Source organism: Camelus ferus, chromosome 5, assembly GCF_009834535.1.
Source record: "Camelus ferus isolate YT-003-E chromosome 5, BCGSAC_Cfer_1.0, whole genome shotgun sequence".
NCBI classification, from domain to species: Eukaryota; Metazoa; Chordata; class Mammalia; order Artiodactyla; family Camelidae; genus Camelus; species Camelus ferus.
The window spans coordinates 65,564,399-65,589,131 of NC_045700.1; the positions used below are offsets into that span (position 1 = coordinate 65,564,399).

A 24,733-nucleotide genomic window follows, 5' to 3' on the forward strand; every position below is an offset into this window, starting at 1 on the left:
ATCGAAAGTACTACACCAACTGAGCACTGTGGTGTTAATTTTAAGTGTATAAATTTATCTTCAGTTTGAAAAGAGCATAAGCCAAAGGAATAAATGACTATATCTTAACTAAAGGCAAGGGTCAAATCAACTTATGAACTAACAAGTTAGTCTGAAAATGCTTTAAGTTTCGAATATCGGAGCGGATGGAAAACACTAAGGTTAGGCATGGTGTAATGTTATGTGAATAGTGAGAAGAGTTACAATCACAGTAGCCACATATTTTAATTAAAATAGAGTTTATTAGCTTTTCTTTTAATATAAACATGAGAAAGAAAAACCACGTTAAGTTGTAGCATTCTTTTCAAAATAAAACTGCAATCAATACTTCAATCTCCAAGCTCCATAAACAATTATTTTTTGAGGTGGTAGATTGTAGTATATTATATACCATTATTTATCATTTATGTCTCTGTCCTTTAAAAATGATGGAACCTGCAGCACTCAATATGTGTAGCCTTGCTATACAGAAGAGAAAGTATTCCTGGCCCAGAAATGCTTTGTTTACAGGCAAAATTCCTAGGATTACATTTAAGAAGGTAGGAGGAAGATTTCACATATTTGAGAACATTAATCTTTTAAAAAGATTTCAAGTTTAGGTGACATCGTTACCAATCTCCTAAAAGACTAATACTTAAACCTCCCTGCCTCTTAAAGCCTTGAAGTAAGGGTTCTTAAGGTTTATATGTTTCCTCTCAAGCAGCACTTGAAATGAGACACCTATAGCCAGGTGAACATGTAGGATAGAAAAGCTGTTTCATATCACCTGCTTTCACATCACTACTATTAGGGTCCAGTTCCTTTCAACGTATTACATGTGAATTAACACTGTTCTTCATATTCATAATTCCTTTACCAAATCTAGGAAAAAGAAATTTCGGTAATCAAAGCAGGTGAACAGCCCAGCCCTGCAAAGAACTATTTTAAAAAGAGGCGGGCAGGCCTATGAAGATGCAAGGTATCCCCTGAAGTCTTAGTGCAATTTTAAGCTTTGATACTTGTAGAAGTATAAATGCTACAGACTGGCAGCACATCACCTGAAAGTTTAACCGAATTTCTTCTAAACACTAAGCTTTTAATTTTAATTTCTTGTTTCAGCCCCTCACTTGAAAGTTTAACTGAATTCCTTCTAAATTCGCTTAGTTTTGCAAATTTTAAAATTAAGCTTTTAATTTTAATTTTTTGTTTCAGCCCCTCACTTGAAAGTTTAACAGAATTCCTTCTAAACTCGCTTATAGTTTTGCAAATTTTAAACATTAAGCTTTTAATTTTAATTTTTTGTTTCAGCCCCTCACTTGAAAGTTTAACTGAATTCCTTCTAAACTCGCTTAGTTTTGCAAATTTTAAACATTAAGCTTTTAATTTTTTGTTTCAGCCCCTGAACTAAGCGAGTTTAGAAGAAATTCAGTTAAACTTTCAAGTGAGGGGTTGAAACAAAAAATTAAAACTAAAAGCTTAATGTTTAAAATTTGCAAAACTAAGCGAGTTTAGAAGGAATTCAGTTAAACTTTCAAGTGAGGGGCTGAAACAAAAAATTAAAATTAAAAGCTTAATGTTTAAAATTTGCAAAACTATAAGCGAGTTTAGAAGGAATTCAGTTAAACTTTCAAGTGAGGGGCTGAAACAAAAAATTAAAATTAAAAGCTTAATGTTTAGAAGAAATTCGGTTAAACTTTCAAGTGATGTGCTGCCAGTCTGTAGCATTTATACTTCTGCAGCAGTGTCCTGGAGTGCCCAAGCACACTATATTAAAGCTTAAAATTGCACTAAGACTTTTGGGACACCTTTTTCACTACCTGCTTGTTAACCATTTGATCACCATGTTGGTTGGAATTATGAAATGTTAACCACTTGATCACCACGTTGGTTGGAATTATGAAAATATCTTTTAATACAAGTATTTAACTAAGAGGAAAATCATCAGAAAATGAGAAGCACCATTATAGTTCACAAAAAAATGCAGCATGGACCCAATAGAAGTAATACTTTCTCCGTTTATGATCTCAAACATGCTAATAAGTAGTGCTTGCGAAGAATTTGAATGACAGGTGTTATTCAGCAGCTTTTTGGTTTAAATCGATTGCCAATAATGACTAGCAGCTTCAATGATATAGTGGGAGGAAGAATCCTTCAAAATCTAACAATGCTACAACAGTCTGTTCCTAAGTGGCCTTATGAGTTGTTAGGAGTCCCATGTTTTGACAGTAATGCTGCACCAATTCTAAAGGAGTATGCAGCAATGGCCCATGTTTTGACGGTAATGCTACACTGATTCTATAGAAGTATGCAGCAATGGCCCATGTCTTGATGGTAATGCTGCAGATTCTAAAGGAGTATGCAGCAATGGCCCATGTTATGACGGTAATGCTGCACTGATTCCACAGGAGTGTGCAGCAATGGACCATGTCTTGATGGTAATGCTGCACTGATTCTATAGGAATGTGCAGCAATGGACCATGTTTTGATGGTAATGCTGCACTGATTCCACAGGAGTGTGCAGCGATGGATCATGTTTTGATGGTAATGCTGCACTGATTCTATAGGAGTGTGCAGCAATGGACCATGTTTTGATGGTAATGCTGCACTGATTCCATAGGAGTATGCAGCAATGGCTCATGTTTTGATGGTAATGCTGCACTGATTCTACAGGAGTGTGCAGCAATGGACCATGTTTTGATGGTAATGCTGCCCTGATTCTATAGGAGTGTGCAGCAATGGACCATGTTTTGATGGTAATGCTGCAGATTCTAAAGGAGTATGCAGCAATGGCCCATGTTTTGACGGTAATGCTGCACTGATTCTATAGGAGTGTGCAGCAATGGACCATGTTTTGATGGTAATGCTGCACTGATTCTATAGGAATGTGCAGCAATGGACCATGTTTTGATGGTAATGCTGCACTGATTCTATAGGAATGTGCAGCAATGGACCATGTCTTGATGGTAATGCTGCACTGATTCCACAGGAGTGTGCAGCAATGGACCATGTTTTGATGGTAATGCTGCACTGATTCCACAGGAGTGTGCAGCAATGGCCCATGTTTTGATGGTAATGCTGCACTGATTCTATAGGAGTGTGCAGCAATGGACCATGTTTTGATGGTAATGCTGCACTGATTCTATAGGAGTGTGCAGCAATGGACCTTGTTTTGATGGTAATGCTGCACTGATTCCACAGGAGTGTGCAGCAATGGACCATGTTTTGATGGTAATGCTGCACTGATTCTATAGGAGTGTGCAGCAATGGACCATGTTTTGATGGTAATGCTGCACTGATTCCACAGGAGTGTGCAGCAATGGACCATGTTTTGATGGTAATGCTGCACTGATTCTATAGGAGTGTGCAGCAATGGACCATGTTTTGATGGTAATGCTGCACTGATTCTATAGGAGTATGCAGCAATGGACCATGTTTTGATGGTAATGCTGCACTGATTCCACAGGAGTGTGCAGCAATGGACCATGTTTTGATGGTAATGCTGCAATGATTCTAAAGGAGTGTGCAGCAATGGACCATGTTTTGATGGTAATGCTGCACTGATTCTATAGGAATGTGCAGCAATGGACCATGTTTTGATGGTAATGCTGCACTGATTCTATAGGAATGTGCAGCAATGGACCATGTTTTGATGGTAATGCTGCACTGATTCTATAGGAATGTGCAGCAATGGACCATGTCTTGATGGTAATGCTGCACTGATTCTATAGGAGTGTGCAGCAATGGACCATGTCTTGATGGTAATGCTGCACTGATTCTATAGGAGTGTGCAGCAATGGACCATGTTTTGATGGTAATGCTGCACTGATTCTATAGGAATATGCAGCAATGGACCATGTTTTGATGGTAATGCTGCACTGATTCCACAGGAGTGTGCAGCAATGGACCATGTTTTGATGGTAATGCTGCAATGATTCTAAAGGAGTGTGCAGCAATGGACCATGTTTTGATGGTAATGCTGCACTGATTCTATAGGAATGTGCAGCAATGGACCATGTCTTGATGGTAATGCTGCACTGATTCCACAGGAGTGTGCAGCAATGGACCATGTCTTGATGGTAATGCTGCACTGATTCTATAGGAGTGTGCAGCAATGGACCATGTTTTGATGGTAATGCTGCACTGATTGTAAAGGAGTGTGCAGCAATGGACCATGTTTTGATGGTAATGCTGCACTGATTCTATAGGAGTGTGCAGCAATGGCCCATGTCTTGATGGTAATGCTGCACTGATTCCATAGGAGTGTGCAGCAATGGACCATGTTTTGATGGTAATGCTGCACTGATTCCACAGGAGTGTGCAGCAATGGCTCATGTTTTGATGGTAATGCTGCAGATTCTATAGGAGTGTGCATCAATGGCCCATGTTTTGATGGTAATGCTGCAGATTCTAAAGGGGTGTGCAGCAGTGGACCATGTTTTGATGGTAATGCTGCAGATTCTATAGGAGTGTGCAGCAATGGCCCATGTCTTGATGGTAATGCTGCAGATTCTATAGGAGTGTGCAGCAATGGCCCATGTTTTGATGGTAATGCTGCAGATTCTATAGGAGTGTGCAGCAATGGCCCATGTTTTGATGGTAATGCTGCAGATTCTATAGGAGTGTGCAGCAATGGCCCATTTTTTGATGGTAATGCTGCAGATTCTATAGGAGTGTGCAGCAATGGCCCATGTTTTGATGGTAATGCTGCACTGATTCTATAGGAGTGTGCAGCAATATGGGGGAGTGGGGATGAAAAATAGGAAAATCATAAAAGTTACACAGTTAGTGTCTTTAAAGTCTATAAATCTAAAATATTCATTTAAAAACCTCACATAGTTCACAGCTATCAGCCTACGCAGTAAGGAAATATCTGTGTGTGTGGGTTGGGAGCTTTTAGCTTTGGAGTAGTTTTTGTAACTGTTTACATAAAAAAGGACAGAAGAGTGTGTTGCACTGACAAGGTCCCATTCTTTCCTATGAGCATAATCCTTGCTGTCTATGAATCTCTTGAATTCAGTATCTTTCTTTTAGATGAAAATACTGACTTTGCTGGTTTTCGAGCAGAGTTGGGAGCTTTTAGCTTTGGAGTGGTTTTTGTAACTCTGTTTACATAAAAAAGGACAGAAGAGTGTGTTGCACTGACAAGGTCCCATTCTTTCCTATGAGCATAATCCTTGCTGTCTATGAATCTCTTGAATTCAATATCTTTCTTTTAGATGAAAATACTGACTTTGCTGGTTTTTGAGCAGAGTTGGAAGCTTTTAGCTTTGGAGTGGTTTTTGTAACTCTGTTTACATAAAAAAGGACAGAAGAGTGTGCTGCACTGACAAGGTCCCATTCTTTCCTATGAGCATAATCCTTGCTGTCTATGAATCTCTTGAATTCAATATCTTTCTTTTAGATGAAAATACTGACTTTGCTGGTTTTTGAGCAGAGTTGGGAGCTTTTAGCTTGGAGTGGTTTTTGTAACTCTGTTTACATTAAAAAGGACAGAAGAGTGTGTTGCACTGACAAGGTCCCATTCTTTCCTATGAGCATAATCCTTGCTGTCTATGAATCTCTTGAATTCAATATATTTCTTTTAGATGAAAATACTAACTTTGCTGGTTTTTGAGCAGGAGAGGTGATATTTCTCCAGTCCTTGTTATTGAGGGGTTTATGATGTTACAACCCCTCACTTCTCCCTTAAGAGAGGATGGCAATGGAGCGCTGAATACCAATGAAATTATCAGCGCTGAAAGATCTTCTCATAGCGGCTCTGCACATGTCTTTGTATTTGTCATCACACAATCTGGAAATAGCCTGGGAAAGTCAAACAGAACAAAGGTATAATTAAAAAAAAAAGGGCCCAACCTTGAAAAAAAAAAAAAAAAAGCATCATCAATGAGCCACACATCCATACCTGACTGGATAATTCCTAGTTGCTGCTACTTTGCACAGCTGATGTCTACACTCCTAGATTATGGGATGCTACAAACTGCCAATTCACTGGATTAGATTGCTGGGGCAAGGGGAAATTTAGAGTTATTTAAAAATTGGGTTCCCAAGATAGGCTCCTAACTGCAGTATCAACTGTTACCTACACACTTGTTCCTTAAAAACATAACAAACATACACTTGGACAAAATCAGTGTTTACTCAGCAATTCTATTTCTATCCAATCTTCATTAGTTATTATATAGTCTAAGAAAATATTAGTGAGGCAAGAGTGTGGACTTGATTGGAAGGTAGGAGAGGTCTAATGACTGAAAACACCGGAGGTGCTGCTGCACTTACACATTAATTACGGTAGAGAAACATCTTATTCTAAAGTACCACCAAGGTACCACAAAAAGTGTCAATTTTAAATGTGTCCATTTCAGTGGTGAATTTCACTGTACACCCACCAAAAGTCATAAGCCATAAATATTACTTTATCCCACATACATTACCATTTCCATTAAAAACCCATGTACACTCAGTATTATTCATTCCAAGTACAGGTCTCTCAGGTTTGCCACTGATGCTCTGTCTAATAAACTCATGGGACTGAACTGTGATATATATACAGAAAACACTGACATGAACTGCAAACTGAGTTAAAGTTAAGAGTGGTAAGTAGACTATGTAGGTATGATTAGGGATTCAACTGTAAGAAATTATTCATGTATGGTTATATATAAGTGTAGAGGTTCAAATGGAAAACTATTAAGAACAGACTAAATCTGATTTAAAATATTCTGAATTATAATATCTGTAGTTTTTTAATGTAAGCTCCTTGTATAAACCATAAAAGACATAGAAAATATGATGCCAAAGGGTCAATAAGCTCTTCAATCTGATAATTTAACAGCTTTCTTTTTTCCTAATCACTGTTTAATATAATTTAGCCACAAATGTTGGCTTTGGTGGCTGAAAGAAAACCATGCTTAGTGATTTTACAGCCTTACCTCTAGGTTCTGTGCTCGCTCTCTGCTAAGAGGAGCAAATAGAAAATTCAGGTTGTTGTCATCTGCTAAGGAGCGAAGGTCAAAGTAGTATTTGGCATAAACACTAGCAGGAACATTAATATTAAACTGAAGTAGCTCCAGAAAGTGCCTTTCCATCTCATTCCTGGGGGAGGAGGAAAAGACAAAACCAACACAGGACAATTTTAGTCAACTGGGCTATCTTCAAAAATATTCTGAGCTACTGGGATGGCTCTATATTCTGTTTTGAAACAAATAATGGCTACTCAGCTGGATTAATACACTAATGTTCAAAAAAGGTACAGCTATTTGTGGTCCTTTCTGCACCCCAGCACTTTTGAGTTTGGGACAAGGGGGAAGAGGTTACGGCCCTCTTATGCACTCATGCTGCTGACTCGGGGGCTCATTCTTCAGAGTTCCATTAGTGCAGCTGTACGATTCATGCTCCAAGCTCACTACAAGGCCCCGCTATAGTGATCAGATGAAAGGAATGATGTATGCTGTTTATTAGCTCTGAAGAACTTGCAGACATTTTCACCGGGCCGATAACAGGAAGGGGCTTATTGAAGTAGAGACGCGCCAACAAAAGGAGTGGGCACATCACCACGGCAACAAATGGATCCATCGAGAGCCACTGCTATTATCTCCGAGGGGGGAAAACTCTTGAAGCAACAAGGGTTCATCTCAAATAAATAAATAAATAAATAAATAAATAAATAAATAAGCTACATTCTATGGGAAAGGGAATTCCCTGCCTCTGCCCCAGTGCATGGGGGTATGTCAAAGGGCATAATGCAAGTTTCAGTTCACCTTAACCTCACTAGCATGAGAAACTGTCACCCGTGACAGGACAGGATGCACTTTTTAAGCTTTGGAAGGCAGTAAGATTAAAGATAAGATGTCTTGGCTAGACGAAGCCCACTCTATGATACGACCTCTGACAGAGCAGCTGTTTCTCCTGCGCTGGGAAAGCAGCCCAAGATGCCGAGCACCCGCTGCCCCTTGCTCACGCCTGGGGTGGGGTGAAGCGAGTTCAGTGAGGTGGGAAAGCAAAATGTTGGGAGCTGGCCTCTGCTGCATGACCATACAGCCATCTGCTTATCAAATGTTTAAGTAAATAAATATCAAATTAGAGTAAATCTTAATCACTTTGAAGAGTTCATTACATAAAAATGATAAATACCTGGACAAACATGAGAGAGGCTTATTTTACATTTGGTTTCTTGGCTTTAAAGTGTTAACGTTTTATCCACTGTAGAAATCAACAAATGCTTGAGGTTCTCCTGAATGGAGAACAGAATATGAGCAGAAATGGGGTTTTCTCCTTTGTTGAACTTTAAACCCAACTGAACCTACTTCCAAAATTAATTTCCTGTTCAAATGGCCATAAGTCTATAGAAATGTAAATCAGATAATGTTTTGATAATCAACTAATCAGGACTTAATTTACTGCAGGAATAAATGCACTTCACTATCCCTTTTATATTTTCTCCACTAATACGTTTTAATTGTGTAGAAATACAGTACTTCATAGGATTAACATGTCTATTAATAGAGGTTTAATCACTGAAGAAAAGTATTATGCCTACAGAATATGCATCTTCTGCGTTTTTTGTTTTTTAAATGGCTAGATGGCTGAATACCACACCATTTACAGGCACAGCATCTTCTGAAAAGCAGCTGCTCTGTTTAACTTATTGTTTTGAAGGGAAATATATTCTAACAGGACACATAGATGTTGGAAAGTTTTAAGGAAAAGCTTATAGACACCAATTTTTCAATTTAGACTCAAGATGAGACCATTACAAATAGTAGTCAACCGCAGGGGGATAAAACAAACATGTACTAAACATTCTGTTGTAATGCTTTTCAATTTCCAAAGATCATAAACAAAAGCAGCCTATTAAAAACAGCTCCTGGTGTTTCTCTAGTCATACACAAAAAAAGCATTGTCTAGAACTAGTTTCTTCCTGTAGCTAGACACTGCCGCTGCTGCTCCCGGGCTCACATCTATGAAAACCCACATGTTTCCCAGAACCAGAACCCCAGCCAGCTTAGTTGCAGGTTTTGAGAAAATTTCAGCTGCCTTCACAGCAAGGCTACTGTTCATGATCATAGATTTTCCTTCTTTCAAGGGACCAGTCTGAAGACTGATGACCGTGGTGATAAATGTCACTTAGGTTCTTAAACTTCCAAAAGTACTTCTAATTAATTTCAAATTCATTATCTGCTGTCACACTGTTTGCCAAGATGGCCACCAGCAATATCACCAAGAATACTTTGTTTACATTATCACCAAAGTGGGCATTTTCACCAAAAACCTCTTCAACAGCTACCGACAATCACTGGTCCCTTCTCTTAGTCACAAGTTTCCTCACTTCAGTTGTAAATATGTACTTTGTTAATTCTGAATTATCTAGACTAAGGGGCAAAGGTAACAAAAACAAACTCTTGTCACTGCCTGCCGTGATCTCGGTCGGCCTCTGCTGTTCAATATAATCAAGAGGTGTCCTTTCACATTTTCCTGAATGTCACCCACAAAGACGTTTCCACTGTCAAGTTAGCACTTTGACAGTCTGCTGGAAATACCTCTCTAGCTCTTCCTGTCTCCCAGCCTCAGGGCCCTCCACAGCGCCCAGGATGGCCAGACTGGAAGCCCTCATTCAATATGGTGTTTGATGCGCACCTGTGAGGAGCACAGTTCACTCAGCTTCCCCTGCCCCCCAACTCCCCAGGCGCTGGTGTGGTTGCTGAGTGCCCTGTGTGATGCACCAGTGATGCTTCTCAGACTGCCTGAGAGGAAGGGAGGCGTTTCCTAACTCATCAGACCTATTTCTAAACATGGGCAATACTCCTAATAAGGGACGAGGCAGGAACATAGGCATCTGCAAACTTTCTATGAGGCTATCTTTGTATCATGGTTTCTGTAACAAGAGAATCTCAGATAAAAAGGAAGAAAAGACCAGCAAAAGTAAATATACAATGTGCGACTCAGGCTGAAGCTGTAACCTCAGTAGTCTTAGAAGACCTTAATAGTGGCCACTTATTTCAGAGGCCAAACGTGTGCCCCTTAAAGATGAACTGGACCTGGTAGACAGCTTCGAGAAATCTATGAAATTATTTACTGTACTGTGTTGTTCTGGTAGTGAGCTTATAAAATGCTAAAAACCACCAGAAAAATAATTTCAATTTATCAAGCAGATTGTTACAACAATAACACATTACATCAAGACCTACCAATTAATGATGGGAAATATGATTTGTTATACCACAGCTAGAGAGAAAGATGTAATTTTATGCCTAGTTCAGCTCTCTGCACATTGTAACCTTTCTTAAAATGTAACATTTCTTAAAATGTAAACTTTATGGGAGCAAATGAGGTAGTGGAAAATGGTTAGAAAGTTCACCATAACCTTACAAACTCACATGTCCTCAACTGTAATGTCCTTGAGGATCTGGCAGTAGTCCACATTCCATACAGCCTGATCGTCCCAAACTTTGGAGGCAAGAAGAATGGCTCCCAAAACAATTCTTTTCCAGTTAGTGGGACAAATGTCGATCTCAGCATAAGTTAAAAGCCTTTCTAAGTAAACCTGCAAAAGTAGAGCACTGGTCTTTGATTTTAGTTCAGTTTAAGAGCTGTGATAAGAACTGTTAGGAGTGACAGATTTCATCTGATTTTGACATGTCTTTTATTCTTAGGTTCTACAGAGACTTTGCTCGGCCAGCCAAGGCCAGAGGCCAGGTCACAGTTGTAAGTCAGGTATTTTTGTTGCCTACTCTGCCCATGTGAATTTCCAGCCCAATTTTGGTCACAAGAATGAAAGGACATCTCAGCAAAGGGCATCCTAAAGACAGGTATTGTGTTACTACTTTCCCACTTGTAAAGGGCAGCATATACAGACTCAGCATAGATTCCAGCTGTTCAGTAAACGCTTGAGTGCCTGCCGTGGGCAATGTACCTACCGTACTTGGTGATTGTTACCTGGTGATTTTACATTATGCTTGAGCATGTAAAACCCTGGGAAAACTGAGCACATCTTTATTTTCTCCTCACAGTAACTAGTCCTTTTGTGGCTGTAACTTAAGAGATAAAAAACTGGTGGTCAAGAGAGCCTCCCAGTGGCTGCTGTGTGGCACAGCAGGACAGGCAGTACACAGGGGCTTTACAACTGTCCAGAAATCCTGTATTTAGTGTCTTTTTAAGGAATACATGCACACAAAGGATAGTCTTTGTCATATTCCCTATTTTTCACATCTCCATTATCATTACATAATTCATTTCTCTTAATAATGTGCAGCTTAGCCTATTCTGTTGGTTTTAAGGTAGTTAACAGAGCTGCTGGTCTCTGTATCCTTGGGGCTCTTCTAAACCTGCCCAGCAGTTTGTGCGACAATTCATGACTTCTTTTACATGTATCAAATGTCTATTCCACAAAGAACTGGGTGAAGTTAACAGCTGAGTAAAGATTATAGAAGTAAGCTGTGATTTGCTGTTACCTTGTGATTTGCTGTTATCTCAAAGAGTGCTCTGCAGAAGAGTATATATGCCATTTGACAAAAAAAAAAAGCCAATTTAAAGAGTATGTTTATTATCTGAAGGTTATCAGATTGACAGCTCAGATTTTGCCAATTTTCTCCAAACTCAACTGTGTTTTCAAACATGGATATTGAGATTATATGTTCTTAGTGAAATTCTGCTCCCACTCCCCAGAACTCAGCACTCTCCAATACCCTAAGAATGAACCTCCCTGCAACTCTCTACTTTATGGGAATAATTAGAGGCACTTAGACAACATTGGCGTTCTCTGAATTTCCTCTCTCCTTTACTGGCAAACTTGGTATCTGCCAATACTCATTTACACCACTTGCCCTCCTGTATCAGTGGAGCGGAGATTCCTTTCTTTTCACTGAAACTAACTCTTCTGTGAATGAAGTCGATCCCATCTCACTTCTGCAGAACACCGTGCTTGTAATTAATCTCTTTTTGAACAACTTCTCCCCTCCGTCAGAGATTTTCTCCAATGTGAATGTTTATGTGTTCCCAGCCTGGCCCTCACGACCCCAGAATACCTCCTCAGTAGCCCTGATGCTGGTGCCTCATCCCCCATTCTCTCCCTAACCTACTGTGGTCAGCCCCTGCTGCAATCCCTCTACTGAAACTAACAAACCAGAGCTCTTCATTCCAATGCTCCAACCCCTCAGCCTCCCTAATAACGGAAAGGGCACTGCCACACGCTGAGTTGCTGGGACCAAAAACCTCCACTTGAGTTATCCTGCTCCAGTCTGTTAGCAATTCTTGTTTTCTCTACCTTCACTGGTAGCCTGACTGCTTTCTCGTCGTCACTTTTGACTTGTATCACTGTCATCGTCCCCTAACTTCTCTGCCTCCACTGACTCCCAACTAGTCTGTTCTCCCCAAAGCAGCCAGGAGAGCCTCTTAAGAGCACTTCACTGATCTGCTCAAGATCTGCCACAGATCTCCTATCAAACAAGGAACTTCCTCCCATGGCCTGCAAGTTACAGGGCCCTGTGAGGTAGCACTGCCCTTCTGTGACCTCATCTCCTAAGTTCTTTCCCTCATTCCCCACTCTGACCACACTGGCCACCTTGCTGACCTTGCTGTTCCCTGAAGTTCCTGTCTCGAAGTCTTGCGCTGGTCCCTCTGCCTGTAATGTTGGTGCTCCTTATCTTCCTCAGTCCAGCCAGGCCACGGGTTTAAACGTTACCCCTTTAAACAGGCTCTTCCTGATCGTTCTATCTAGTAAGCCCTTCTAATCACTATCCCTTTACCCTGCTTTCTCTTCTTGGTTTTTACCACTATTTGAAATACTCATCTTTTTAAAAACACTCATTAAAAGAAATACTCGTGTCTTCCACACCTGCTCCATAAAGGCAAGAACTTCGTTCAACCTGTTCTCCCCTCACCCCTGCACTTAAAATAGTGACACAGAAAAGGTTTTCAGTGGGTATTTAGGACACGAGCAACTTCTTGGCAGCATGTAGCATTTGGACCACACTCTCCTCGAACCTCTTTTATGATTCTCCCCTGGTTTTCCTACCATTCTAGCCACTCCTCTGGGGATTTGTCCCGTAAGCGCTGATAATCCTTACTGATCTATCTCCTATCCACTTTTTATTCTATATACTTTCCCTGCATTTGAACAGGTACTCTTAATTCTCTACCCTTGGCTGAGGTTCCTGGTCCAGTGCATATATTCAAATGATTACCAGACACTGCCACTTTGCTGTCTCACAGGTACGTCAAGCTTGACTTGTCCACAAAAGACTGCCCCTCTTCCAACCCAGATGCCCTTCTTCCTGCCTTTCCCAGCTCTCCATGTGCAAGTGCCACTCCTGCCTCTCGCCAGCACGTGATAAGCACTCCAAATGGCTTGCAGCTCCCAGAAAAGGCCCGTGTCTGATCCAGTGCCCACTGAAGGGTCTCTATTCAAAAGCACAAGCCTCCTCTCCTAAGTTCTGCCTGGATACTAGAGGAGTAGGCAGTGACCTAAGTATTCCTTCCTTCCAGACCACGCAGCTGATTTTCCCCTATAGGTCTGCTGTAGGGAGGAGTTTAGCCATCTCAACTATCTCTCACTGGAATATGATTTATTATTCAGACGATAAAATCTGACCATAGGAATTCTGTATGGATGACACAGAGGTCCTTACACAGCTCTAGCTTAGCAGGCTAAGCGGAGCAAAGCCTTTTCCAAGCACTACTGGCACTATGTTCCCAGGCAGCCTCACAGGCGGGCGCATGAGAACAGCGGGGATGGATTAACACCGTCGTCCGAGGGACAGAGAGTCTGCGGGCGAGTTCTCAACTGGGACACACGTCGGAACTGCCTGGGCAATGCAGCCTGGGGCTCGGCCCAGCACTACACACCTGCCTCTGCCTGTGGACCAGGCAGTCACGTCATCGCCCCGTCCTACCACCCCCAGCACACCTCGTCTGTGTGTGTGTGCCTGCACCATATGCACATGTGTGTCCTGAGGTGTGGCGGGAGAAACCAGAAATCTCTCCTGCTGCCTTTAATAGCAACTGTTTTGTGATGAGAAAAACAATGGCAACATTTTAAATCATGATGATGATTAAGCTCAAATGCATGTATTTTCCTTTGATAGGTTTCTCTTAATAAAGTTCTGATGATCATTTCAGGAACTTACTTCCATTTGAAAAACAGGACCATGCTTTGTGTACAAGACAGAAATTTCTATAGATGCTTTATAAAAGAAACAGTATCTTACCAATGTTACTATTGCACATTCAGCTGTGAGCTGTGCAGCACTAAAAAGAGTACGAACAAATCTGTAAATGAATTTGTGCTCAGGGTCATGCTTAAAGTATTCCTCTGGAATCTTTTCCCGCTGAAAGAAGAAAAAAATGCAATGTAAGTATCCACCAAAGAAAAATACTTAAAAGTACCCTAATGACAGCAGTCTTCACACTTGGACCCGTGTGCCTCTTGAAATAATTTTGATTGGGTGACATGTCTTTTGAACATAAATAATAGGATCCTAAAATACTATAGTGATTCAATACTCACCATTATTCATTCAAGAAAAACACAGGCACAACCTCAGAAAACATATGTATTTCCACCTTCCTCCCCATAGAATTCTATCCAAATGTAAACTATTTTTAGACTCCGAAGTCTTGCTGATCAACCATATGTCATCATACTTCTCTGCAATCAACTTTGAAAAAACATTTTCAGTGTCCTGTAACCATAAGGCTCTAAGGCTGTTCTGTCCTATAGAGCAGTCACCTGCCATACGAGTTTTTACACTTTTGTCATTTTAATTGATTTAAAATTTTTAAAGTTTTCTAGTTTTCTTCTTAGAGGTATTACCGTATTTGCTAGTTTATTTAAAATATTTATATTGCTTGATGATACTAAAAATTATCTTTTAAAAGGAAACATTTTCTGTTATTTGGGTATGTCTACTCACCTTAGCTCACTAATCATACAAAGCTGAAACTCAGTTCTTAGTCACACCTCTTATGCAACGTGCCTTTTGTAAAATGATCAGACACAACATGGGGTGGGGAAGATTTAAAGGAAGATGATTTTGACTTCAAACTGGAGGGAGTAATTTTCTTCTAGTAATTAATTTCAAAGCAAATCAACATGAAATAAACACAACTATGTAAGAGGAAAATACAACTTCAGTAAAACTGACACTTACTGTGAGTGGATGTGATCGCTCATCAAAAATATCCAAGGATCTATCTGCATCTCTATAAAATAAGAATGTGCATTGAAAAAATTAATACAAGAATTACTATCTTAGTAAAATATCTACTGGGAGTAGAGAGAGGATAGAGGAAGCTTAACATTCAACAAAACAGTTCATAAATTTTTCTGGATTCTGCCTTTAGAAAGGTTTCCTATTTTTACACAGCATATCAAGTTCTGTGAAGTCTCTTTGCAACAACCAGCTAGAGTTGCCTTTATAAGCACTGACCCTCCCTAACAGGCAATGCCAGTAAACCAAATATATTTTCACTCCTCTAAACTCCAACTGGAATATATTACAACATTTTATAGGGCAGTAGTGGTGGGCAATAAAGTCTTCTAACTTCAATGAATGTGAGTATGAAATTCATGTTTTTTTCCCTCGCTTAGTTCTTTACATTATGAACTTATTGTGTATTTCTTCTTGTCTCTTTTAAATAGTTTAAATGAAAAATGTAATTGTCTTTTTATTTTGATAGACCAGGTTTTTTATTTAAAGGTTCACCACACTAATACATGGTGTTCATTTAAACAGCGGTTTAAATGCCTATAGTTACCACCCAACACTAAACTTGACACCTCATAAATTAATTAGCTAGAATAACCAGATAGGTTTTAAAAGAGCTCACCTGTTCTTTATGTGATAATATATTGCTAAGGTCACACTGTGGAGGGAAAATAAAGAAATGTTAACAATTGATTTTTATTATATTAGGCCTGAATACATTTTTCAAAAACAGGTTGGCAGGGACTTTCCAGATGCCCGGTGCCCCTGAAGTCCTCTAATTCAGAATAGTGCCATGTGGGTGCTTCCCCCTTGTTTTAGGTTCTTCGGCTTTTAGCAAAATTAGGAGAACCCAAAATGCTAGACATGCTGTTAGAACATATGTTTGGGTTGATTATTATAATATATAAATTATTACACATTTCCCACCATTTGTCCTTCTACCCAAAGAACCTTTCATCCTGTACAAGTTATATCTATTTGTACACATGCTTAAATTTAAGCCATACATTGGTTTTTCTGTGTTTTTTGTTAGGCCCTGAATTTCAATTGATTAAGTTCGTTATCTACCTACCCATTTACTTCCCATTAGTTTCCTAAAAGTAAATAATCAAAGTGCTCTATACCAAATAAAATGATTTAAAATCATTTTCCATAACTAGAAAGTTTAACAGCAAAATTCTATAGCCACAAAACCGATGCTAGGTCTAGCTATCCGGAAATAAGCAGTGCTAATAATGCAGCATACTACTACACAATATATTAATGACGGGTATTTCCAAATTATTTTAAATAAAGTATTAATGAATAGAGAGATACAAGACGTCAGATACTGTAAATTATCATATACCTAAGTTATTCACAGATACTGTATATTAGGCAACAAAGGGGTTCTCTGGTTAAGTTACATGCTTCCGTTTGTCCTCAGTGTCTAAAATGAAGCTCAAAATAACTGACGGAAGGCAAATCTGAATTTTATGACAAGGTCTATAGAATCTTAGCACTTATAAAAATGCCTGTAACATTGTTAGCATCAAAGATGGATACTTCTATAGTGCTTCAAACAGTTTCATCTTCAAATTGATTTTAAAATCGTAGAATTAGAAATTATATGATGAAAAGGACCATTGAACCTTAGATGACATTTAATTAAACAACCCATTTTACAGATAAGAGAACCGAGGCTTAAAACTGCCTTGCTTAAAGTCCCACCAATTATCAGAAGCAGTTCTCTCTCTTCTATACTCTAACCAGTGGTTCCCAAGATGGGCTGCACACTGAGATCACCTGAGGGGCTTTAAAAACTGCCTGGGCTGTTGCCTCGAGATGTTCTGTCTTAACTGGCACTGGGTATGACTTGGGCATCAGGACTGTATTTAAAGCTCCCCTGGTGACTCCAATGTGCGGCAAAGTTTAGGAATGAGTAAGTTACAGATAAGATCAGAATCACCTGGGATGCTTTTGTTCGTATAATCATGCCTCACATCCTTCCCCAGCTTGTCAAAAGGGTGTGTGTGTGCACGAGAGACTTGGAGCGAGAAAGAGGACGATAGAGACTGTGTTTTGGGGGGTGGGATGCATGTGTTTAGAGATATATTTTGAAAAAGCTGCATAAGTGATTCTATTAAGGTTCACCTACCCCACTGAGAACAACTATCCCATTGAGAACTAACCTCATGATAAGCATTTTTCAAAATAATTCCTAAATGTTAATTTGCACAAATAACTTTCTCAGTAAACCTTTATTTCACCAATAATGAATGTACTGAATGATCATTTTTATTTTTAAAAATTCATATATCTGAGCTTATATTTTTTGGGGGGGCTTGGAGGTAATTAGGTTTGTTTATTTATTTTTTTATGGAGGTACTGGGGATTGAACGCAGGACCTCGTGCATGCAAAGCATGCACTCTACCACTGAGCTAAGCCCTCTCCCCACCAGTCATTTTCATAACCTAATGAGAGCAAATTAAAATTTACTGTAGTTCCAAAAATTAGACTAGGTTGGGGGAAAAAAAGCATGAAACCTACTTGTCTGAGCTAGGTTAATCTTTAAAACTACTTTTGAACTATATACTGAAACATCAGAATCTTTTGAATTCAAAAACTGTGACTCTAAACAAAGTAGAGTGGTTTTTTACCCATGGATTTAGTGTCTTGGCTGAATGCAAACATTCAGTGATTATACGGTAAGTGTCAAAACTGAGGACTTTAGAGAGAGACAGAGCTTAGTTTGTGCTGAAATACGATTTGACCGCAACTATTATTGTAAGCGGGAGAGGAAGGTTACATTATTATGATTGTGAACTTCCTGTTTTTAAATAAAGTAGAACTTACTGATAATGTAATTAGCTAAAAAAGCTGGCACATAAAATTAAGTCTATAAGCTAATTATGTTTTCAAGACTAAAAATAAAATTAAGGATAAGGATATTAATATTTTTGAGTACTATTTCCCAAACTGTTTTCTGGAAAATCAATACATCCTAAGATGTTAATGTTCCTTGGATAACCCCACGGGAATCAGGGAGTTCTGCACCTGTTTGTTTTTTTTCTTTCTCTTAAGTAAACCTGAAAGGTTCATCTTAGGGTGTTTTGACAGTGCATCTCCAATTGGACTATGAGGTACTCCCAGAAATTAAGGAATCGTTTTCATCATCATGACACTGCTCATGTTTTCTTAAGTATAAACCTGACTGCAGCCATATTTCCAAACTTCATCTCTTTCATTGTCTTCTGCTAGGACTGTCTTACATGTATAGTGACATAGCGTCCTGGAGATTTATTTATATATATCTATACACATAAATAAAATTAAATATACATATTAAGTTAAAACCTCAGTTGAACAAATTTCATCTATAAAGAAATTAAGCTTGAGAATGAGTTCCTTAAGACTGGTTTGAAATATTTTCCCCCTCTTTGTGAGACAGGAGAAGTGAAATTTTATACAGAAATGGCGCAGAAAAAAAAATGCACGATGGGATAAATCTGACAAAATCCAGTTAAATTTAAATGCAGATACACTCTGGTGCCAGTAGGGGACAAGCTGTTCCTTCTTCCAAGAGTAGCTTCCAAAGTAGTACACATTGTTTGAGGGCTATAACTCATAAAGAAATATTTTTTTTCTAGACATATCCAATAAAAAGCATCTCTCTTTCTCATTATGTTCAACAATGTCTTAACAACAGAAATGCATCAAATAAAGATTTATACTTTTTCCAGAACTTTTTATTTGCTAACTGGAAATTGAAAATTTATATTTAGGTCTTGAAATCAATATATAGTTGACACCAGTTTTCTTAACCTGATCACTGAAAAGGACAATTCAAATGAAAGAAATTACGTATGGCTAGGCTGCTTTTAGCATAAGGGGGTCTGTCACTCAGCCCTTGGCAACCTAGTTGTACTCACCATTTTATTGTGGTTCTAAGATTAGGCTGGCTGACTGTGCTGTCATCTAGAAATATGGTTGAGCATGAGCTATACTTTTTAGTAAGCTGCCCTGGAGATACCTGAAGGGGAAGGGAAATAGAAGAAAATGTCACAGTAAGTTAAACCTATAAAAGTGTGTTTTTTTCCTTGGTTAAAATGTCAAACGATAAAGCATTAAGATTTTTCTTACACTCCATGAACTGCTTGGGTGTGGTATGTGCAGCTCTATGGGAAACCTCTATATGCTAACTTCCACAGATGAGATTTGAGGAATGGGTTATAAAATGTGGCCCTGGTTATAGAACCTATAATCAAACCTGGCAAGCACCTATTGTAGATTACCTTGATAATAATGTAAAAAGTTCAGAATAAGATGTCAGTGTTTTTTTTCTTAAGCAATGAAATGCAGCTGAGGTTTTCTATTTCTGTTCATTTACTACAATAAAACGTAATGCCTTATATAATATTGATGCAAGAGCATTTCACTGCAGTAAATGAATGCCAAAAATAAATGTATTAGTTCAGGAGACAGTGTGACAAAAACATTTTCGCATCAGAGGCTGTGTGTGCCAGAGCTGCTCTGTCACTAACAAGCTGGGGGCCGTTAAGTCTCTCTGGGCCTCAATTTCCTTATCTGGAGGACAAAAGGGTATACTTTAAGGTTCTCTCACTCCAAAAAACAGATGAAACAACTCTGAGAATTCAACTTTGACTTCATGTTTAAGTAGGACTGCCATTACATTACTCAAGTGAGGACCTCAGAGAATACCTTCATTCCAAAATTGTGTTAATTCTGTTCTATATGTTATTTGACACTCATCACGACACCTTCCTGTCTCTCATGCTGCTCTCCACCTACGTTGCCCTTTCCCCACCCTCGTCTCTGCGAGCTTGACCCCATCTACCTCCAGGATACCTCTGCCTGCAGCCAAATCACAAAACTCCCTTTCTGTACACTCACACATCTAGTTTACCAACTGTCACACGGTCTCAACTGCTTGCATGGTATCCACTCCTACGTAAGCAAGCTTCTCCAGAGAAGGGAAGACTTATTCCTCCCATCCCCAGCTGCTGAGCACAGAATCTCAGACAAATCAGGATTCAACAAGTGTTTGACAAATTCAAGTCACCACTGGAAGGTAAATTTTCCTAAAGATACAAATTAGTAAGAATTTATCTGCAATCATATTGGAGACAATGAACTTTTTGAGAACCTCTAAAGAATAAACTATCTTTAAAACACTTTAGAAGTATCCATTTATTTGTGAGGAGCCCAAGAAGATAGCAATAGTCAAATACTAAATTCGCCTAAACTATGTTAGGATAATCCTCTTCCTTAAAGTAAGGCTAATAACCAAATCCCAGTCACTGTCAGCAGTTGAAAGTAACAGTAATCATTCTTTGATACCACAGAATACAAACAAGTTTAATGCTTGGATTTGTTTCTGGTTTTTGTTTGACTAATTCAGATGAGCCTTCCTTCCTCCTATTAATATAAATAGTTTTCACCACGCTGTCACACTCTCCTATCAGTGTCCTCCACAGACACATGAAACGTGGAGCAGGGAGAAAATCTAGTCTGCTTTTTAAAATACAGAGCATTCCAATAAAATTTGCTGGTAACCAATAATTAGAAATATCCAAATGGCATATAAAACACCAGTTTGCTTGTTTCAGATGTTTTACTGCAAAACCACTTATTCCTTTATATTAACAAAAAGTTCCAGACGTTACATATTTGAAAAGAATCACTATTTGGAGGACTAATTTCTCCCTCAAGCTAGAGATGTTTTAACTGTACTTAAAACTCTGATATGTTCCTTAAGCTAATTCGTTAATGTGTAATTTTAGAATCTCAAAAAACAAATACAGCATGAAAAATGAGCATTCATTCATTCAAATATTTTATTCTAAAAAAGATTATCTTTCAAGGTCACTATTAGGGTGTAATAGGGTATAAACTACACATAATAAAAGTCAATTCTGACCAAATACCTAAATATGAGGGTAATAAAAACAGTAAGGAAATGCACCAAAATATAGACTAGTTGTTAGAGCTCTGGGTGATATTTATCCCATTTTCCTCTATTAAATTTTTTAAAATTATGAATATATATTGGTTTTGTCTTTAGAAATACTCATGCTAAAACATTAAACATTTTTCATTAGACGTGGTCTTAACAGTCCTTCACAGGCTCATTTAGTGCATCAGCAACTTACAGTCTACCTGCTAGATCCTACCAAAGAAACACTCAATTCCCCATCAGTCCAGGCCTACTCAAAACTACTGAAACGTTTCAGCATTAAGTATCTAGTATTCACTGAAGGGTGGCAGAATTAGGCCTCTGAGCAAAGTCAGGATATACTAGCTGCCAGAGGTTACTTTCCCCTTCTCTTGCTTGAAAATTGAAGATAACTGTCCTTTATGATTCATGCTTTACCACTGCTGGCTCACAATCTCAATAAACTACACTGACGAACATAAGAACATAAAATGCAAATACAAAAAGAAAAATCAAACAGCAAAAAACACTACTGACAGCTTAATGTTCATAGATATTACTTCAGTTGATCGCTGAGGAAGCGTGTTTATTTTCATTCAGCACTAATGATGGAATAGATGAACTTTTAGAATCTTTACATGAAAAGGAAAGGGTTACTTAGCAGACTTTGGGTTTAATGGCAAAGAACAGAAAATAATCATACGGACAAGGCTAATAAGTAACAACCCCCAAAACTTATCATTAAAGGTCAAGTACCTGTTGAAATCCTGTCCCCACCCAGACTTCCCATTGTGCCTACTGCCTCTGATTTTAACTCTTTAGAAAATAAAGCTGAAGTTCACTTTTTTCTCCTCTTTTTCACAGGACAAGTTTTGGATATGTTTATTAAGAATCAATGACATTTAATTAACTTAAAAATTTGTTAACATTCTGCATTAATGAAAATTTTTCCATCTATGTTGCACATTAATGGACAATATGACAGGATGAGTGGTTTGAATAAAGTTCTTAGTAGAAAAGTCTAATATTTTAATTATAGGTATCATAAAAAATTGCCAAACTAATATCATTAATTTATTGAATTAAAATTTAAACTTAGAACCTATACTTAGAGTGTAAATCTAAGTTTGAGTTAAACGTGGGGGACTGATCACAAATCTATTTCTGCTCCACCTTCTTTGAGAGATATTATCTCATTAGAGTTAAAGGCATTAAAAAAAAAGGGCCATACATAAGACAGGACAAACTGCAGATGATTTTTAATGTTTGAAAGATAAAAAAAGACTAGATAAAGGAATGATAACTAATATGGCAGAACAGAGGAAGCACAACCTCAGTACCTACAGAGCGTGACTGAGACAGGAACAAGAAAATCAGTTTGTCTTACAGAACCCAAGGCAGGCTCCAAATTGAGAGGCTTGGTCCTTAAATCCTTGCAGTGAGGCCCATCAGTTAATGAGTCCTCTAAATGATGCTTCCAATTAGAACTTAAGACAGTCAGGGACCACCACACATTTGAGGGAAGCCTCCAACAAGAGATCAAAACAGGAAGAAGGAATTGATGGGAGTGATAAAATTCAGGAGCAAATGAAAAACTTAAAAAAAAAATCTTAAACTTCCACAGAAAGATAAGAAATTGCATCAGTGAAAAAAAGAATGACAGGATGTAAGAGAACTCTATAAATTAAAAATAAGATAGACAAAATGAAGCATTCAATAGAAGGGTTAGAGCATAAAGTTAAGGAAATCTCCAGGAAGAGAACAAAAAGACAAAATGGAAAATAGGGGAAAAGAAAATGAGAGATCTGTGCAGGAATACTGGTCTAAGGAGTTCCAACATCTGACTAATAGGAATCCAGGAAAAAAACCAACAGAGAATATCAAAGAAACACAAAAATTCACTAGAAGGAGAGATGTCCTATTTAATGGCTCCAATAAAATGAAAATGGTCTCTACCAAACCATAAGAAACTTCAGAATGCTAGGGCGAGAGAAGGTACTAAAAGGCTCCAGAGAAGGAACGGATGGGGGAAAATGAATAAAATTGATAATGTACATTGTCAACAGATTTAAAAGAAACACTGTAAATGAGAAGTGTTGAGAATGACAAAAGAAATGAGAAGACAAGAGAAACGTCTTTGGAACTGCAAAAATTAGTTTCAACCTAGAATTCTATACTTTATCAAACAGGAGTTTCAGAGAGGCTAGATCTCTATAAAATTTCTGCCTCTATTTCTTTTCCCAGGACAATGTGCTCCAGTAAAACAAGGGGAGTATAACAAGACAGAGGGAAACACAGAATCTAGGACGTAGGGGATCCAACACAACAGAGCAGTTATGTGAGATCCCAGATGACTTCAAACAGATATCCCAGAAAAACAGGCACAAAGCCGGCCTAGAGGAAAACCAGTCTGCATGGGAGTAGGATGACAAAAGGCTGGGGAAGGGTGTCTCCAAGAAAAAAATGGAACAGATGTGGTTTAGTAGATGGAAAATATTTTTGACAGGCATGTGACAAATGTTACAACATTTGGGGAAAAAATAGCTGTTAGAAAACAGGCAAGTGAATACAGTCAGGAAATTAATTCCACAAAAAAATGAAGAATGCAGGGAGACCAGCCAGGAAGCTACTTACTCCATTTGGCTGTGTGAGATCATGTTGGCTAGGAAAAGGGGGGCTGGATTATCCAGAAGTGCAGAAAGGCTCAGGTTTCATTAATATTTAAGAAAAAGAATGAAGGGTACACAAGGAGGAGGCACATTCAGGAACTACATGGCTCAGCAGTGAACAGTATTTGCATAGTCATAATAACATAAACATTCTGACTTAATAAAAACTGTGATGCATATTGAGCGAATAGAGGGACAGGGACAGAAATAAGGTCATGGTGCAGTGAGGAAGCTAAGCTTTTACCTGCTATGAAAAGAAGTCAATGGATAGTGCTAAAAATTAACTTACCTATTCTACTTTTATTATTCTGGTTGAAAAATAAGTAACAAATCAAGGCAAAAGAATTCAAGGCAGATCTTTATAACACAACCATGTTATTGAAATTTAACCTAACTATCAGAACCCTTTAAAAATGGGCACTACTAAGCCAAAGACTTTCCCGAATATGTTTGACAACTAGAAAAATAGAAGAGATTTAGAAAACCTACAAAAAGAGGTCCATGCTAGCAATAGTGGATCCATTATAACTTTTTAGAATCATGGCAGACATACTTTTAATTCAAACTATTAACTTCTTAACTTTTCAACTGTTTACTTACATGGTTTAAATGGTTGCTCTTCCTCTTTTCTCGCACTAAGAATAAAAAAAATTAACTGATCAATTCTGATACAAATGCCATATAAAAATAAAAGTAGTTGCTAATTATCTGACTGATTATCAATATACAAAATGAGATAAAATTCCATTCTATTTTTAAAAATAATTTCCAACAAGATACAGAATTTAAATCACCTAAGAAGACAAAAGATGAGTCCTATAAATAAATAAAATCTAAAAACTTATTTTTATTTTTTGACCTAACAGATATTCTGCATTAGGTACAAATGAAAGATTCCATTTACAAAGAA

At 38.3% G+C, this 24,733-nt stretch overlaps 1 protein-coding gene across 2 annotated transcripts in view; it reads right to left on the reverse strand.

Annotated features, from left to right (window-relative positions):
• Nucleotides 1–261: 261 nt before the first annotated feature.
• The window catches only part of CCNYL1 (cyclin Y like 1), a 36,940-nt gene continuing 12,468 nt past the window's right edge, over nucleotides 262–24,733 (reverse strand). The window contains exons 3-10 of one of the 2 annotated variants that reach the window (XM_032479971.1): nucleotides 24,424–24,458; nucleotides 19,131–19,231; nucleotides 15,841–15,876; nucleotides 15,162–15,213; nucleotides 14,220–14,339; nucleotides 10,392–10,558; nucleotides 6,948–7,110; nucleotides 262–5,820 (exon numbers count right to left, since the gene is read on the reverse strand). In XM_032479971.1, the coding sequence (XP_032335862.1) occupies nucleotides 5,704–5,820; nucleotides 6,948–7,110; nucleotides 10,392–10,558; nucleotides 14,220–14,339; nucleotides 15,162–15,213; nucleotides 15,841–15,876; nucleotides 19,131–19,231; nucleotides 24,424–24,458 (791 nt within the window). In that variant the 3' untranslated portion in view covers nucleotides 262–5,703. The remainder of the gene's footprint in view (nucleotides 5,821–6,947; nucleotides 7,111–10,391; nucleotides 10,559–14,219; nucleotides 14,340–15,161; nucleotides 15,214–15,840; nucleotides 15,877–19,130; nucleotides 19,232–24,423; nucleotides 24,459–24,733) is intronic. The other variant, XM_032479972.1, reaches the window with a different exon arrangement.